Raw genomic sequence first — 19,699 nt, 5'->3', positions numbered from 1 at the left:
AAAGGTTTGGGAACAGAGTTTAAGGTCCACGAAAGTAAAAAATATGATAAATCTAATGCTTTTTAATCAGAATAATCAGTCAGAAATAAAACAAGAAAAAACTACTAAAATTTGGATTACAACAAAGAAACTTCCTCACATGTTTTTATCAAGTTCTTAGATCTTCAGATGGTCAAATTCTCTTTGGGTCCCAGATTCTTAGATTTAAAAATTATTTTTTTCAAGATGTTGATCTTCAAGTTTAGGCTACTAAGTAGGTATAATAATTTTCTCGATTTTTAAAATTTTTCTAATTATAGTTATTTACAACCTTAAATTCGCAAGGTTCTCAGGAGATCCCAAACTTTCATCCTTTTATGTAGAAATTTCGTATCTTCGGTTTAACTTCGATCACATGAACAAAAGACCATTTGAATTAGTCGAGTTAACGAACGGCAGGCCCCATTTACTCAACACGTAAATTTGACGGTTCTTGTGTCACATCTCAAGATTTGCAATTTGCAAGAGTTGTTTCGTTTTCTAATGTCTGGACATTGCTAGCCCGACTATTTTGAGAAAAATTAACAGAATAGAAAAATGTTGCATAGTAAATCAGAATTTCGACTAGAACAATAGTTTCTTGAACCAATTTAAAAACGTTAGAACAAAATAAACTAGAATTTTATCAGAATTAATGCTTATGAACTTGTCAAATTAATATTAATTCACAAAACAGTTACACTACTTGTCAATTCTAATTATTTGCAGAGTTTTATATTACAAGCTCTAGTTGTGGTTTCTAATAATAAGACGCGACGAGATTATTGTCTTTCATCCCACCAAATTACAAAATTGAAGGGCAAGAGACAAATTTAAGAAAAGTGCATTTTCAAGTTGGCGCTTGACTCAAAAAAAATTGTTTGAGTTATTAAAATCTGCCGTTCGTGTAGTTTTAAGACCATTGCATTGAAATTTTGGAAAAATTCTAACTTTGGTTCGTTTGTAAAGTGTCAAATTGCAAAATTTTAGAACAAAATTGAAGATTTTTAAAAAGTTTAATTTTTGTAAATACCAAAAATTTTTATTTTATTAGAAGATCCAATTTGGTCAATTGTAATTCTACAACATAAAAACTGGAAGTTACTGTCATATTTAACATGCTTATTAATGCTGCTAAATTACACAAATAAAGAGCAAACAAACTACGTTTCAAGTTTCTTTTAGGTTCTCAGATTTAGGGGCTGAGTTTTTATGTTTCTAGATTTTGAGGTTTTCAGATGAACAGGTTCCTGGATTCCTAAATTGCCCAAAACTTGATATTTAAAAACGTTAAAATCTAATTAATTATTATGAAATAAGACAATTATTTAAATTGAGTAAAGAAAAAGTACACATAACAATATCAAATTAGTCTAAAACTTGTAAACTTATTTAAAGTTTCTTAACTTTTAAGGTTTCTAAGATTGTAAATTTTTGAGACTCCTTAGATTGTCTAGATCTAAATGTAACCGAGAATTTCAGTGAAAGAATACAAATCAGAATACAAAAAGTTCAGAAAAGTTACATTTTACTAACCGAGTGCAGGAAAATCACTTTTGTAATTAGTTTTGTATACTATTTTTCGCATTTTTGATAATTAAATAAAGGTTTCAAACCCCTTGAATCTTTAAATTTCGCTATTTTAAGAAAGTAGGTAGAATTTCTTAGTACCATAGCAACCATATTTGTTTGAAAAAAAGGTCCAACAAAAAACTGTGTAAAACGACGGTATAGAAAAAATGAGTTCAAGTTCGTCGGAAAACATCGCAGCAGAAAATGTGAGCGCTGCAAATGAAGTCACTGCAATTTTATTGCCCAGCAAGTCAAAGGAAAGTTCCGAGAAAAGGTACACCCAGTAGAGTATTCTTCTTCGACAAGGTAAGATACGTGTAGATGTAGAAAAATCTAGGTACTGTTTTAAGAACACTTTTTTAATGATAACTTTTTTAATTTCCAAAATGGTATTTTAAAAAACTCAAAAGGAATCAACAAAGCAACTGAAAATTCAGTCATCATCACCGTCTTCGTCGTCGCGTCTTCTAGAGGAAAATGGAAACACAACTAGAACTAGCAAATTCACCTCCAGATTTAGTTCCATGAATTTTTCAAATTTCAATAATTGTGTTTTTAACTTTCACAACTTGAAATAATAAATTCTAGCATTTAAAATTAGGTTGTAATTTGTTACAGTACTTTTAATATATTGCTATGCTGTAAAGTACTACGATTTTCATTACAGCCATTACGATCAAAAATGCAAAAAAGTTAATTTTCGAAGCTACAAAACAATGATAAGAAGTGAATTTGACATGTCTAAGTAAGATGTCCTCTCGGTGTGATTATTAACTTAAGTTTTGTAAAATTGGAAAAAATCGAATACAGCACTTATGACATAATTTGTATTGAAATCGCCCGTGGATGGATGAACAGTCCATCCGTGATTAAAATTCAAATTACCTCACACGTAGAGAAATCTACTATTTTGGGTTGGATATGCACAAATAATGTTCAGCATTTTATTAAAAGTGGATTAAATTTATAGAATCTCAAAGAACTGACACATAAATAACTTATAAACTTTAGAATATTTACCAGAGACAAAGAAAATAAGCAAATAATTTTAGTTTGCCGGACTTTATTAGAAAATTGAGAATATGAGACTAAAACAAACTGAAATTTTATACGCACAAAATATTTGTCGAGAAAAAATATAAATCGAGCAATCTGTGAAAAATATTTAGTCTCAAGCCTGAAACTTGAAAATTTTAGAACCTGAAAACGTAAAAACCTCAATAATCCACTTAAACTAGGCAGCAACCTAAAAACTAATAAATATCAGATTTTAACAGGTCAAAACGTCGAACTTTAAGAACCTTAAGACGTGGAATAAATTTAGGGACTTGAAAGAAACGATTTTTACTGTTTTATATGCCAAACAAATTTTTCGGCGGTGAGCTGTTTTGTCTTAGAAAGAAATTTTAATTTTTCTCTATTATGGTTTTTCTAATTTTGTTTGCTTTATTATACATAGGTATATCATAAAAATGTTTAATCTGTATTTGATTCGCTTTTGAAGCCAAGAATGCCTTTCTACTTTTGCAGTTCCAAGTATCTAACAGTGAGCACATTTTCACTGCAGAATACATTAAAAAAAGTAAAAAACCTGATCGCCCAACTCTAAAAGCCGCTTACGCAATAATTTAATTGAAATTAAGTTAATTTTTTAATTAATTTAAGACTGCTGACATTTGATTGGCGGAAAACCGGTCACATGTCACCTTAACATGATGTTAAATATTTAATCTAACTTAAAGATTAATTTTAGCACATGTAATTTGGGTGTTGATCTTCTTAAAATCATCTAGAAAAGTAACTTTACAAATAAATCTATGACTCTGAAGTGATGAGAACATAGTAATTTAATTAATTAATAGTATTTGAAACACATTTTTAAGAAATTTTACAATGGAAACAGCAGTGATGGTGCTGAATTAATATTTCAAAGAACAAAGTGCTTTCAGTCGCTTGACTAGAAATTTTTCATGATTTTAAGTAGTGGTGGAGTCAAAATTGTACCAAAATTAGAATGTTTTGGTCTTATTTTAAACTTGCAGTTTACAATAGTTTCCGGGGTAAGCAGCAGCACTGCGGATCTGTCCGACATTTGGGTAAAATTGAAAAGTCAGCTGCGGCATCGCTGCGGATAAGTTTTAGGAAATGTCGTGGGTCACTAATGACATCGTCAAGTTGACAGACTTGAGTGTGCAAGAAACAAGTGCACGTGGTCTTACCCACGTGGATGGTCTAATGTCGGCGATCAATACCGAAGGCCGTCGCCCTAAAATTTGCAATAAACAATCGTGGAAATGCGGGATCCCTGGTGCAGCGTATCAGCGTTCGATCGGCAGCAGAGTCTGATGGTGAAGGCACCGCATCGACAAGTGTTTGATCTGTCGATGAATTGGGTTACGTCGAGCGAAAACACCGCTGCTAAACATAGCCGCCAGTGAAGAGTTCGTGCACAAATAACCGAAGGAGAGTAAGGTTAAGAATGGGCGGCGGAATGGTGCATGCGGCAGACGGTGGCGAGAACGGCCCTGCGGCGATGGCACCTGGAGGGCCGCTCCCGCGGACGCAGCATCCGCAAGGAGTGGAGGCGGGAGTGGCCGCGTCATACCTGGCACCTTCGGGGGGCCGTGGGTCCTGCCTCGGCTTGAGGACAGGGGTCAGCCCCCATTTCTCCACCAATTCGAAGCGGGAAATGTTGGCGGATCACGAGAGGGGAGCCGCGTCTCCCCCCTCGAGCCCCATGCCGGACTTGTGGGGCTACACTCTCACTCGGCCGCGATCACACACAGACTGCGCCCGGCCGACGCTGTCGGACGCCGTCGCTTGTGATCGGCTGGCGTCGGAGGCGCACTGCTGCCAACCTGCCGACGTGGAAAAAGGACCCCACGGCGGACACTGTTTCGGTAACAACGAGGGAATGTCGAAAATCGCCGGTTTCACTTTCTACGTCTTTGCACCAACGCGAACATACTTGAGGTTTACGCGGCGCTGCCGATGGCGGAGATAACTTTTCTTAAATTCACACATAAACAAACGAAAAATAGCTCACTTTCGATAGAGTACATAACCTACCCAAAACTCCGCCATCAAAGCAACTGCGCGGCATGAAACGAAAACCCACGGAGGGGGGCAGGAAATTTTTCCTGCAAAATTCCGCACCGACTCTTAAATCTCCATTTTTTATAAAAACAGATTGTGCTAAAAATCAAATCTACCTTTAAAAAAAATTTGCAGCCTTCATCGAGTTGGGGCTACGTCACTTTCACACGAGAAAGTTGGAGTTTATTCGGTTGCTAACTTTTTAAAGGTTAATGATGCATTACGTTCTAACTAATTTTATGATTCCGTTTTTACCAGAACCAATTTGAAATGAAATGGCATTTACAGTTCAGCATAAAAGTAAGAAACCTGACTACTTATGTAACACTTCATCAGCAATGTTACCAACTATTAAATTAAAAGTTATTTGTGTCTAGATACAGAAGAATTCGTTTATTATGACTCTGAAGTTTTAGAACAACCACTTATTGTCCACAACTTGTGATTCGCCGGCATTACAAACGGACTACACTGTAACTGTAATAAATAGATATGCACTATTGCATACAAGCATTTAAAGTTGACCACTGACGGCGCATCTTCATGCATCAGAATGCTATCTAGCGATTTGTGGACTGTGATTGGCCAACTAAAAGTGCTTATAACTCAAAAACCGTACGAGGCTGAAGATTGTGCAATACGAAAATCAACTCAGATTTTCAAGGAGAATTTTCTGTTAAAAGGAAGTGTGTGCGTTCTGGGACACCTGTATATAGCAAATGGATGTTAATAACATAATTTTCTAACCAAATAACCAACATTTCCAACCGAAAATTATAGCAGTAAAACAAAATTTGAGATGTATTTCCTGTAAAAATTTACGAATGAGTGTAGTGAGTACTTGCTATGTTTGTTTTATTTGCTATAATTTACGGTTTATTTTTCTTAGTTTTATGTGCAGTTTTCCATTTCTTTTTTAGCATAACGTCGTTTTTTAAAGTTGCTCGCATTAACAAATTTAAATTTTCATTGTGTTTAAAAATTTTCATAAAATCTGAAAAGCTTTCTTTGACTAAATGAAAAATGTAATCTTAAGTAGCGTCCAAATAATTATGACAAATAAATAGTATTTCAATTTTTTGGTCCCTTACCTTTAGAAAATTAAAAATGTAATAGGACAGTAGCCGGGACAGAAATAAATTTTCAAAAAATTATTCATGACATGTCTAAAACTACCTAATCGATAAAATACGAATTCACTTTATCATTTGTAGATGAGAGATTTAGAGATAAAACAATACAGGGTGATTTTGAAATAGAGGCGAAAAAAAAACTATTACAGCTTTTTGTCAATGAACGAAGTTTGCAGGTTTCGTATTTTTAAATTGCTGTCTCAGTTTTAAGAAAAAAATAAAAGAAATTGATTCCAATTTTCATGCTACGCCATTAATTACTATGGTTACTATGCATAAGTACATTATTAACGAACAAAATGCTCTGCGTTGTTGTTAAAATTGTGATTTTGGAATTCTTACCTTTATCTTAAAATTAATAAAAATCACCGAACACGTATTACCGTAAAACCGTTATTTTTTCCGCTACTATTTCAAAACCACCCTGTATATTTACATACCAATGCTGTAATGTCATAATCATATAAAGTAGCTTAAAATCCGAGCAAAGCGACGATTTTAAGGCATCTAAAACATGTGATAACCTGATAACTTACATTGCATCTAAAATGTGTTCAAGATTTTATCGAATTTTGCCAATTTAGAGATTTTTTTAAATAAAATGTTCAAGCGTCAAAATGACATTTTGTAAATTGGACAAATCAACACGTAAAATTGTGATAACATGTTAATATGATGAGGTTATGCCATCAGCCTATTTTTAGTATGTAAAATGGCTTTTAATAGATCGAAACCAATAAAATTACAAATAATGTTTTTACCAAATTAAATATTCGAAATTTTGAATGGCTATTAATAGATTCAAGGACATGTAAATTAAAAATGTTTTTAATGACTGTAGTTACGATGTCGATTACTGCCAACAAATGTAAACTATGCGAACCAAACATTTCAAAAAGCAGTCAACAATAATTTTTGAAAATTTTGTTAATTCTTATGTTCTCCGGGTATTAACAGAATTTTTGTCAATTTCCATTTGTTCATTAATTTTTACTTCATTGTATTCTTATTTTTCCTGCAAAAGCTTTTTCAATTTCAGTTAGCACAAATCTTCAGTTCATATTATTCATTTTTTTTTCCAATTTTTTACAAAAGATGACCATCAACATAAAATCGTAAGATATAGACTCTACTTAATTAAAAAATGTGATAATGCAGAATGTTTGGAAATTCCAAACTGATAAGGAGAAAATAAATCAAAAATTATTTATTTCCCAAACTTTCTTCAAAAATTATTATTTGTCGGCAAAATAGTTTTTGTTAGAACTTCATTTTTGCTTTTTGCTTATCTAGATTGACAGCACAACTTCCGAAACTGACAAATTAGTTATCTCTGAATTGTTTCAAATTAAAATTCTTTCAATTTTGTAAGAGTTTAACTGCTCTAAAAGTCATTATGTTTTCTAATTAATGAAGTTCTATAGATTTCGCAAATTTCTTTGGCTATTTTAGATCTATTGAAATTCCTAATTTCGCAGGTATAGGTGGGTGCTATATTTTAAATTCTCTTAGACCTTTGACTTAAATTCTCTAAAAGTGAAGTGAAACAGAGAATTTAAAAAGTTGCAAGTATATAACTCGAAAACTGCAGAGCGATAAAATGAATTACCCATCTAATTTGCTGTTACTTTGTAAACGTATGTATAGGTAATGATATCTGTCATTTATTAAAACCTGTCAATTATTTGACATTAAAACATCAAGCTCAGACACACGATAATTCAATTGATCACTCTGTGTATACCATTCATATAAAAAGTTGGCAACCCACACCCAAAATATATCACTAAAAATGAACGTATTCTTAGCCAAGAGAATATTTCCAATTTTTATTTCAAAATGGTGGATGCGCCAGGCAAAAGTCAGTGGACCTATTTTGATAACTTTTCGAGAAAACCCAAAAAACCCTCTAGCTGGTATCAAAATTGGTGGAGGCGCCAGGCAAATTCCATCTTCAGGACTAAGTAATAGTTTTTGAGTGCATTGATTGAAAAAACTTTAAAACGTCCCTTAATTTTGCGAGTGTAAATAATTTGTTTGGCGCCGCGCCGCGTGCTAGTGCGTCGCTCCACATGGCACTTTGGGAAATTTCGTGTCACCAGGTTGGTAGCACTGCGACGGCGAAAAGCAGAGGGGAGGGGACAGAGTGATCATTGATCAGGAGAGGAGGAAAGCGTCGCGCGAGAGCGCTGCAGAAACGATCAATAACAAACCCCCGCACTGCTACAGCTGATCTTGGACCGACAACCGCAACAGCCGACGAAGAGACGGCGCACAATCTCTCATCTCTCCCCGTGTAAGAAGAGGCATCGAGCGGATGGCCTAACCTAACCACTTCAATTTAATGCCGATACTCGCTGCAGGAATACAACTCACGCCGACGATTTGCATAAGAGGAAAACGACACTGAATCAGGAAGTTCTAAAGGAAACTTCTGGCATGCAGTGTCAAGGTCGAACTTCAAACATACGCCATGGACTTTATTTTTGGCGGAAGCGCTTCTGATCAAACGAGTCGTAAAAATAGACGCCACGATGAATTAGGGACAGTTATTGACAGTGAAGGTTTGGGAAAGGAGAAATTATACTGATTTTGACATGGCGGATAGGGTCAGGGTGGCTAAAAATAACTAAATGTGTTAGGCGACAGATAATAAATTATCCAGGCTGCACGGGGACGAGATCTAATTACCTCCACATATTATGATAGGTTTGATGTATTAGATGAAATTTCTTCAAGCTTCGTTGAATGATGGAAAAGTGACCATGCAGATATTGCTTTTGAAGAATCGATAACTGCAATTTTTTATAATAATTTTTACAATAAAAATTATCTGCCTACATATACGCGGTGGCCCATTTATGACCTTTATGTTCAATATCTTATTTTATTTATGAACGGAATTTAATAAAATTAAAAATCAAGATAACTGAAGGGGTAGTCATTGATTTGGCATTGTAGACGACACGCTTTTCTTAATAAGATTAATTTTATTTGTCTTTATTAAAACTTAAATCATTTAAAATTAATCTTAGCTTATAAAGCAACAATAATAACAGGCGTCCGCAGAAAATCAACCGTCTAGCAGGTCCAGTTTCCAAGAAAAAGACCAAAAACTAAGACAACATTTCCAAAAACTGCAAAATAATTCGCAGTTGTCATTCCTAATTTTGTCAAAAAGCTGGGTCACTAAATGGTGAAAGAACATAACTGTTTTTAATGGCAAAATCGACTAAACTAAACCGTTGAAATTAATTGAAGTAATGTCAAATTAAATTATTATAATTCGTTTCCAAATAACAACAATATTAGGCTAGAAAGTCTAAGGTGGACCAATCTGTATACCGAGTGAGTCATCCTTACCTAATCGTTCTAATAAAAAAGTCATAAATCAGTGTGGGACAGTTAACGATGACTAAAAATCTAAAATTCTGTTAGAAATACTGTTCGCCTATGAAGAACGAGATTTAAAATATTCAAAATTGTGATTTTGCATAAATTGTATTGCAAATCAGTTATTAATTGTTTTATAACTTTGAAATTTGTGTTGATTAGTATCCTAATCTTGTTGTTTAATGTGTTAAATTATAAATAATGGAAAAGAAGCCTCTAGAATCCGAAAAACATGTTTAAAAAAATTCTCTATTTTTGCAGCAGAACCAAAACAAATTAACGAGAATTGGCAATATTGCTAAATTGTGCACCCAATAATTTAAATTGAAAGTTTTGGTTTGCAAAGCTATCGTTGTTGTTCTATTGTTGCTACTGTTGTTGTTAATTTTAAAAATTTGTTGTCAACCCTTTTCAGACGTTTTTACACAAATTTCTCGATTTTTTTCACGATGTCAAAATTATTGGAATGGAAAAGTGTGTACAAATTTTTCATTTAAGAAACCAAGTTTTTTGAAATTTTCAAAAATCAATTTGTAAACTGGTTATTTGTTGTGGACATATTTATTCAATATTGTTAAAAGTTGGAGACAGATTTTAGAAATGTTTGTTTTTCAAATAAAAACTAAATTTTAAATCTTCTAATTGATGGCTCCACTAATAAAACTCACTTTTATTTTAATTTTTAAGATGGAAAAATCAAATTAATTAACGAAACAACTTGTGTAATTATTATTTTGGTGTAAAATCTTTGTTGTGGTAAAGGTTGCTTTTCCTTTAAATGCCCCTGACCGGCCAGTGTAATCCGACTAATTTGCCGCACTGCTGCAGATTTACAATTCAAGAGGCCAAAAAATCCTTACAGTGCGAGACTTGTATGGATAAAACATCTAACCTATTGCACTTTTCCAATTTTCTAATAGATGGCGCCACTACAAATTGTCTTTTATTTTGGTGTATTATCTTTATTATGGTAAAGGTTGCTTGATTTTTCACCGGACTGCTAGAGCTTTTACGCACTGCCGGGGCCAAATCAGGTTAAAATTGGTCCGTGTACAATTGAAAAGTGTGCTTTTGCAATAAAAGAGGCCAAAACTACTACTCCCAAACGCCACGTAAAACACTTCATTTTGATAAGAAGTCAGTGGCGTTTAAAAAGATATTTAAAATTGTGTACTTCGCAATTTTATGTTCTCTTTCCGAAAATGAAAACTACGAAAACACGAGCGACTAGAAGTGGTAGCAACTCCGTCCATAATTTAGAAGTTAGAATCTTGCGCTAAAATATTGGGGTAGATCAATACAGAGGTCTGAAGTTTATACATTAAATTTTGACAGTTTCCAAAATAGTTGGAATAATGTGGTGCAACGAAAATGTAATAAAACGAGCGCAAAGAACTGTATAAATTTCCATACATCGCTATTATTAAAACCCACCACCTCAGTGCTAAATCTTGGATTCGAACCCTCCCTGCGCGAAATTTTTCCTATATCTAGTTCCTGCTGAAAGCCACAAAAAATTATTGCACAGGGCAAGAAAAATCGGGTCCTGTCGGAGCCGGATTGATCAAACTAATGAAGATTCAGAGATCGACGCAATCATCAGATGGCGCCACCGTTCAGGTAGAGTTTAAAACGTGTTCGTTGATGTATCACATGCGCACAGTGTCATTAAATGGCGGAAATAGCGGTACGCATACAGATGGAATGACGAGACGGTACGAGGCGTCGCGACGCTTATTTAGTTGCAGGAGGCCGTCGATACAGCAGGACGCAGCGTTTTGTTCTTGCGGGACGCTTAGTCATCGACCATCGATCCGCAGTCACTCCCTTGAATTATTTAATAAGCTGTGTGTAACGAGCATAAAATATTACACGTTGATTTCTGTTTTGTTTTGGAAACGAATTTTTTTTTTATTTTCAATTTGGGATATTTGTTATAATTTTTATACGCTCAGGTTTGCTGGATAATTAAAGCGGTTTACACAATGGATAGCGGTTTCATTTAAAATCACTTGCAATAAAAATAAATCAGTTTTATTACAACCCTGACCTGCTTCTTCTATTTCTACAACAAAAGGAATCTTGGCGTATACTTAATAATGTTACAAAGCTGACATTTTTGGATTTTGTCGCACTGAAGTTTATACATTAATACTTTATGTACAATAATCATGTTTTTAATTTTTTAGATTTTTTTTCATATCAGTTCCCTCTGGAATGTGTGAAAACGCCAGGAATTCCCAAGGGAATTTTTTTGAGCCGTTGCCAGGGGTACTCAAAATGGAGAAACTATTCCTAAGGGAGTTTTTCATAGCTATTCAAATTTGATAAATTTGTGGGGAGAGAATACCAGAAATATAGGAAAAAAAACGTTTAAAAAAGGAAAAAATGAAGAATTAAAAAAAGTAGAGAAAAAGTAGTAGTAGTATTAATCGATGATTAATCAAATATAACTAAAACGCAGCTTATGTTATAAACCTTAAATGACGATTTCTGCAATATACAAACGGTTTTTGAGCCTGTAATCGCAAAGTAGAGATCGAAATACATATAATAATAAATTTTTAACAAAATCCAAGAGTTAATTATGAAGAAATCGATAGAAATGTGCATTGTATCGACAAAATACGTCAAAAAATGACCTAAATTTAAAGGTAAATGACGATTTCTGACGCAAAAATTTGTTTTTTATCACGGTTTGGTTGGCGTCGCGACGCTTAAGAAGTATAATTTTTAGCGATTTTTGAGTTTTTGCGGAAATATTCGCAAACTAAATCTTTTTTTCAACATAACTGTTTTAATTTTAAATCTAATGCAAATTGTGTTTAAAATTTGCGAAAAAAACGTGGTTTTATCAAGTTAGTTTTCAAAATTATGACAGCGCAGCGGCAAACTACGTTTACACCAAAATTTCACAAGTCACTTCATCCACTCTTATAAAAGTTAATTTTGATTAACACGGGCATGTTGCATTTTATGGACAACAGAAATCGTTAATAACATCGACAAAGCGACAATTTCACCAAGTAAGACTTTTGTTTCAATACAAAGCGTACCTAAGGATAGATGTCATTTGTGTCACAAGATGTTGACAGATGGGTGTAAACGTAGTTCCTAATTTTGACGTAATGAAATTGGAAACTAACTTGATAAAACAGCATTTTTTTCTCAAATTTTGAAGTCAATTTGCATTGAATCAAAAATAACAACTGAGATATGTTTAACACATTTATATTGAAAATAAATTAAATTTGGGGGTTGATATCACAAAACCTCACAATTACCTAAAAATTAGATTTTTAAAGCGGCGCGACGCCAAAACTATCAGTGATAAAAAACAAATTTTTGCGTCAGCTTCTAGAGCTTTGTCAACTGTGAGCGTATGCAAATTTTCAAAATTTTCTCTTTAAAATTAAAGACGATTTTGGGGGTGGACACAAGTGTTGCCGTACCCTGTATAGACGGTTTTTTAGCCTGTATTTGCAAAGTAGAGGTCGAAATACATGAAATAATAAGTTTTATCAAAATATAACGGTTATTTATGGAGAAATCGGTAAAAAGTGCATAAAATCCGCAAAACAAATCACCTAAATTTGAAGCTGGAAGACGATTTCTGCTATATTCAGCCGGTTTTTCAGTGTGTATTCGCAGAGTAGAGATCAAAATGCATAAAATAATGAGATTTTATCAGGATCCAACGGTTAATTATGGAAAAATTGAAAAAAATGTGCATGAAGTCCACAAAATTCGTCGAAAAATCACCTAAATTTGAAGCTAAATAGAAGGGAGCAAATGTAGAGAACCCCTTTAAATACAGGAATTTGAAAAGTTCTATTAAAGGAGAGGTCCTTTTAATGAAAACACTCTGAATCTCAAAGACGGATAAAATGAGAAACAGATCATGATGATAACATTTCAATATTAGCAAAATTTCTATATCACATAGTACGTTGAATAGATTCTTTGGCTGCCTAAACTGAAATTTGATTTTATCAGGATCCAACGGTTAATTATGGAAAAATTGAAAAAAATGTGCATGAAATCCACAAAATTCGTCGAAAAATCACCTAAATTTGAAGCTAAATATTAAGGGAGCAAATGTAGAGAACCCCTTTAAATACAGGAATTTGAAAAGTTCTATTAAAGGAGAGGTCCTTTTAATGAAAACATTCTGAATCTCAAAGTCGGATAAAATGAGAAACAGATCATGATGATGACATTTTTATATTAGCAAAATTTCTATATCACATAATACGTTGAATAGATTCTTTGGCTGCCTAAACTGAAATTTGTTGGTTTCATTCATACTAAGAAGCGGTTAAAAAACGAAACGCCACAATAGACCGCATTATTAATAATTTGTACGGTTACCTAAATAACAAAGTAAACGAATGAATCAATTTATTGATCAACTGCGTTCCAAGTAATATTATCCCCTCACATAGCATAAGTAGAACAATGACAATTGTTGCTTTATGAAATCAAATTTATTTCCGTCGTAGTGTGATGAAAACAAACTCTTGAAATGACAAAACATTGTCTTCTTCATTCAAAAAGCACAAACTGTGGGACAATCACGAATTGTTAAATTAGACTTTATTAGTTGGCAGGTATAGAGGGTGACTTTACAGCAAATGCGAAACAATGGCAATAAAACCAACAAAGATTGCATAAATCAAACACACACAACATAATATGTTTCCCTACCATATTATGTCGAGGAGTTTTTGCTGAAAAATAAACAACGAAGTTATTAAAGTGTATCAAACGTCTGGAATTATTTATGAAACGTATTTCTTTAATCAAAAGAAACACACATTTGGGGTACGCGCCGTATTTACTGATTTCTGATTTCGCGAATTTCAGGTTTATTCAGTCAAATTCAAAGTTCATTCGCACTGAAATATAATAGTTATTTACATTATTAGTGGGCTATAGTGACGAATTTGTTACAAGGTTGTAGACCGCGTTGTAGTAACATTTTGAGTATTGTAATGTACTGAGCCCACGGGTGATGTACACTATTTTACCTACAACGGCTCAAAGCCAAAAAAAATGTAAATTTGTTTACAACCCAACCGATTTGACAAGTGCACTTTTTTTTGACAAGTCAAATGTCAAAAAATAGAATTGAATAATGAAAAATAATTTTCCGGCGATACTTTGTTTTTAGGTGCCATTAATGCATGATTTGTCGACTGAAATCATGCATTAAAGTGGGCTGTTAATGAATGATTTAATGTGTTTATTATAAGCAACCACACGCAATTCAATAAATTCAATAATGATCTGAAGACGCGGTTCTAAAGGCCCTGGATCTGTTTGTTTACTAATACCTAACCAAAACGACGATTTTTAGACTTCACATAGAGTTCTAGTCCTAGTTCTTTAGCACTCTAGTTTTTGTATATTTAGTTGCATAACCACTTTTGTACCAATTTTCTTTTTTTTAGTGAATTTTTCAATTTTCAATCACCGGAAAAGTTTTGTAACTAACTCTATGGTTAATGAGGGATTAATAATCTCGCTTATTAATGGCACTCACTACATTCGTGCCGGTTAAAATCTCAATTATTAATCGCTTTCATTAACCAACTTATTTGTTAAATAGCTATTAATGTAGCTCCATTATATCACTAGTTGTTTAATCAACTAATAATTATACAGGGTGATTTTAAAATAGCGGAAAAAACACGACTTTACGGAAATGCGTAAAAGACGTTGTCGGTGATCTTTATTGATTTTAAGGTAAAGGTAAAAACTCCAAAATCCGGACCTTACTCGGCGCCACTGATATGCAAAAAATAACCTTAACAACAACGTAAAGCATTTTGTTCGTTAACAATGTACCTTTGCATAGTAACCTTAGTAACCTTACTAATCATTGGCGTAGCATGAAAATTGGTATAATTTTTTTTATTTTTTTCTTAAAACTTAGACAGGAATTTAAAAAACAAAACCTGCAAACTTCCTTCATTTACAATAAGCTGTAACGGCTTTTTTCCGCGTGTATTTCAAAATCACCCTGTATGTTAAGTAGCGTATTTTTTCCACTATACAGGGTCCGGCAACACTTGTATCCACCCCCAAAATCGTCTTTAATTTTAAAGACAAAATTTTGAAAATTTGCATACGCTTACAGTTGACGAAGCTCTAGAAGCTGACAAAAAAATGTTTTTTATCACGGTTTGTTTAGCGTCGCGACGCCCAAGAAGTCTAATTTTTAGTGATTTTTGAGTTTTTGCGGAAATATTCGCGAATTCAAATTTTTTTCGACATAACTGTAACAAAAATATTTGAATTTTTGTTTTAAATCAAATACAAATTGTGTTTAAAATTTGCGAAAATTTGCTTTATCAAGTTAGTTTTCAAAATTATGACGACGCAGTGGCAAACTACGTTTACACCAAAATTTCACAAGTCACTTCATTCACTTTTATTTAAGGTTAATTTTGATTACCACGGGCATGTTGCACTTTATGGACACCAGAAATCGTTAATTAACATCGACAAAGCGACAATTTCACCAAGTAAGACTTTTGTTACAATCTAAAACGAACCAAAGGACACATGATATTTGTGACACAAGATGTTGACAGTTGAGTGTAAACGTTGTTCCCAATTTTGACGTAATGAAATTGGAAACTAACTTGATAAAACAGCATTTTTTTCTCAAATTTTGAAGACAATTTGCATTAAATCTAAAATAACAACTGAGATATTTTTAACATATTTATATTAAAAAAAAATAAATTAGGGGTTGATATCACAAACCCTTTCAATTACCTAAAAATTACATTTTTAAGGCGTCGCGACCCCAAAACTATCAGTGATAAAAAACAAATTTTGCGTCAGCTTCTAGAGCTTTGTCAACTGTGGGGTATTCAAATTTTCAAAATTTTATCATTAAAATTAAAGAGGATTTTGGGGGTGGACACAAGTGTTGCCGGACCCTGTATAGGTATAACAGGTTATGAAATAAAGCTCATTAGTCATTACACACAAATAATACTCCTAATTGTTTTTTACAACAATTCACATAGAGCAATTCTTGTTCTTTCAACAGTCATTTGTTGAACACCGTTCGAAATGAAGAAATGGAATTTTGTAGAGACAATAATAATAATTACTCTTATATTAATAATTTACAAAAAATGCAATTGCCAGACATTTTTGAATAGTACAGACACAGACTAGCAGTGGCGTGCTATCAAGTCGAGTCCAAACAATTAACTCAAGTTTTAAGTTTCATTTAGTTTCTGTTGCTTTTAATAATGAAATCCTTAAATTTTTAGTTAAATATCTAATCAAAACTTATCATTATAACCAGTAAATGTTATAGCAGCACAAGTTTAACTTGAGGTAAAATTTCCTCTTGTCTACGCATATGGTGGTGGATGGTATCCTTCCTCATGCGCCTGTTATTAGTCGACTATCAATAATTCGAATTTCAAGGGACGTCACCGAGTAGTTTCATTTAGCAAAATTTATTAGTTTTCTTTTAAAATTTTTCCAAACAAGTTTGAGCCAAAAAGAAAACTAGAATTTAAATAAAAAGATAGGACAATCATGAAAAATATTGGCCAAATAGTCATGGTAAAATACAAGATTGTTGTACACTTTCTAGAAAAATTCTAATTATAGAGCCGTGAAAAACATCCTGTTCAAATTATCGAACGTTTCCGCCATTCAATCTCTTTGTTCTCGTCTCCAACAGTTAAAAGAAAAATTCGTTTCAACGAGTAGTAAATTCACAGGTTTTGTTGACATTATCCATGAGATCGAGCTTTTAGTTCGAATAATCGAAAAAATCTGATTATCGAGAGGCGACTGTACCAATTTGATTTTCACAAATAATGGTTATATTAAAATACTAGTTTCATAAGACAGGTGTTTTGACGCACGTGCCTCAAAATTAAAAAACAAACCGGTAGAGTGCTTGCCACCTAGAAATGCACTCTTCGCGAAGTTGCAATTTTCAAACTTCACTCACTCGAAAATTTCGGAACTTCACTATGGTACTTCACAGTCGGAGTAGATAGTTGATTTGTAAGGTATCTAAATTTTCTATATCGGTATGACAGCAATGAATTCCAAAGATAAACCAGGGTAACCAGAATCATATTAAACCTTGCACTTGACATTGCGTTTTACTGTGTTAACTTGAACTAGTAGGTTGGAATGCCGCTCCAAAAATAGGGTACGCGTTAACAGTGATTAAGAGATCCATTTCAATTATAGCTGGCTAACACTGTAAGCAAATTTTCTAAGGGACAAGTGGGGCAAACTGTTTTATAGCACATGTGTTTTATACTATTTTTTGGTGAAGGCATTATTTTACCGTTTTTTTAAGTGTCTAAAGTTTCCATTTTCAAATGTTAAGCTGGTCGTTTATTATGGATTTAATAAACAATTGAGAGGAATATCAACTCACAACACAGTACTTTAAGAAGTTGAAAAATAATACTGTAATGTAGCTCTTAAAATACCAAATCAGAAAATTAGCAGGTATTTTGTTATAAGTTTAATGTGTTTCAATATTATATTTTGCGATTATTAATGAACTTGAAATTTTGTTGTGGAGTCATCTATTAATCAAAATTGACATATATCTACTAAAAATATCTAATTTATAACTACCTGCTGTCTAAAATTGCTCCGTTGTAAATTGGTAAATTCTCTACAGGAAAAATAAGTTATAGTAGACTATACTTTTAAATTGACATTTGACTGAGAGTTTTACTGATATTTGGTGGCAAAACTTTAGACGGTAACTATGCAAATCGATACTAAATGTAGTTTGCTTGACTTCCACGAGATGCTCCACTAGTGGCTATTCTGCAACAAGTAATGAAACATACTCCATTACCGTTTGTACTACTTTGAAAATCGGCATTTTAAATTAAAAATAAAGATAAGGTTCAACACAAAGTAGTTAGCTTAATTAAAACGTATTATTTAATACTCTATTTTCTTTAGTATTCTTAAAAGGTTCAACAATTCTTATGGAAGATACATTTATTTAAGCTCTAGACGGTTTAGAAGAGATCAAGAACACGGTTCAAGGAACTATCTTAACTAAAAAAGTTGCTAGTTACGTTGAATATTTCTAATTTAATTGCGAAAGTATTTATAAACTTTTAAATTACGGTAAATTAATTCCAAATTGTAGTTTGTTAATAATATGAAGATTGAACTAATTACTTCTTCTGATTTAATGAGGGGTTGTTTAATGAAAAATTTAGTGGCTCAAAGAACTGATGTCCTTGGAATATAAAAAGGTAATAATATTTTTGAATAAAGTCATCATGAAATAGAAAGTTAAAAACATAAGGCAAAAATTAATAAACATAAAGGACTACACAGATACAAAAGCGGTAGCATCTAAAAAACAGTCTCAAAAAGATTTACAAAAAAATTCCCAAATAATCTAGAGAATGTAAGATATACATATTTTGGATTAATCACTTTGCCTTCTTATTATCTAATATTGGCAGCATTAAATTAGCTATTAAATAACGTCAATTCTGTTAATAGAACTAACATATTTGATATTGATTGATATTTATGTATTTCAATTTCTAATTTTCATAGGGTTAAAAGATTACTACCTGGGAGCTCGCGCCTCATCTCCCAATCCATAGAGACCAGCAACAGCGGCCATCGCTGTTAGCAAAAAGAACACTTCTGGACCCCTCCATCAGTGCTCCAGAGCATGCTCGTCTGAAACACTTTTAGAAGCACCACCACACTACGATTTGCACCACCGTCCACTTATCCATTACGAAGAATTTATCACCACAAACACATTTTCGCTCTGCTTTTAATCAATTTATCGTTTAGTTGATTTTACAGCGGCTATCGAAAACAACTCCATAAATTCAAGACCTGTAAGAGTGTTCGGACAAAAATTATTAATGGCTTAAATATAATTGAGAGATTACGTGCTAAGCAATATTAGCGTGGAAGATTAGGATCTCTTAAGGTGTTAAAATAATAATGAGACAATTCCTGAAAGCTCGTTCGCAGTTGATCAGTTTGTACCTTTGATTTTATATTTCGCCACTGTTTGATTCCAGTGGTAAATAGAAATAAATGTATGTAAATGTATGTAATGTATGTAATAAAAGTAAATGGAAATAGAAAGCTCATGACAAATTCTGTATGTGAGCTTTGTTGTAAAAATCGTGTTTACATGGCAAGTTATTTCTATTTGTTTTAAACACACCTACATAGTAGGAATTTTATTAACTTGCAGCGCTGCAATTTCGCTTTACGTCCAATCTATTAAATTATGGATGAGTCAGGTTGACCTCTTGTGTTCAATTTATAATGTTGCAGATTCAAATTGAAGGTTTTACATCGTTTACTGAAGGAAAAATTATTTTCAAATTTAATTTTCTATGAAATGTGTGTAATGTAACTTATTAGTATTCGAATTAGCATACACATTTAATAACTCATGTTTAGACATTTTATTTTTTTTT

The 19,699-nt window shown here is 32.9% G+C and overlaps 1 protein-coding gene across 9 annotated transcripts in view; it reads right to left on the bottom strand.

Moving 5' to 3' along the window:
* The window catches only part of Sh (Potassium voltage-gated channel protein Shaker), a 220,172-nt gene that overhangs the window by 32,721 nt on the left and 167,752 nt on the right, over positions 1-19,699 (bottom strand). The window contains exon 2 of one of the 9 annotated variants that reach the window (XM_088050408.1): positions 18,824-19,100. The exons of 7 other annotated variants lie outside the window; for them this stretch is intronic. In XM_088050408.1, coding sequence (XP_087906534.1) covers positions 18,824-18,876 — 53 coding nt within the window. In that variant the 5' untranslated portion in view covers positions 18,877-19,100. The remainder of the gene's footprint in view (positions 1-18,823; positions 19,101-19,699) is intronic. One more of the 9 variants, XM_088050409.1, reaches the window with a different exon arrangement.

Source organism: Gnatocerus cornutus, chromosome 2, assembly GCF_029298725.1.
Source record: "Gnatocerus cornutus isolate USDA-ARS CGAHR chromosome 2, icGnaCorn1.1, whole genome shotgun sequence".
NCBI classification, from domain to species: Eukaryota; Metazoa; Arthropoda; class Insecta; order Coleoptera; family Tenebrionidae; genus Gnatocerus; species Gnatocerus cornutus.
Note: the sequence above shows the minus strand (reverse complement) of the source record. Positions and strands in the feature narration are given on the sequence as shown.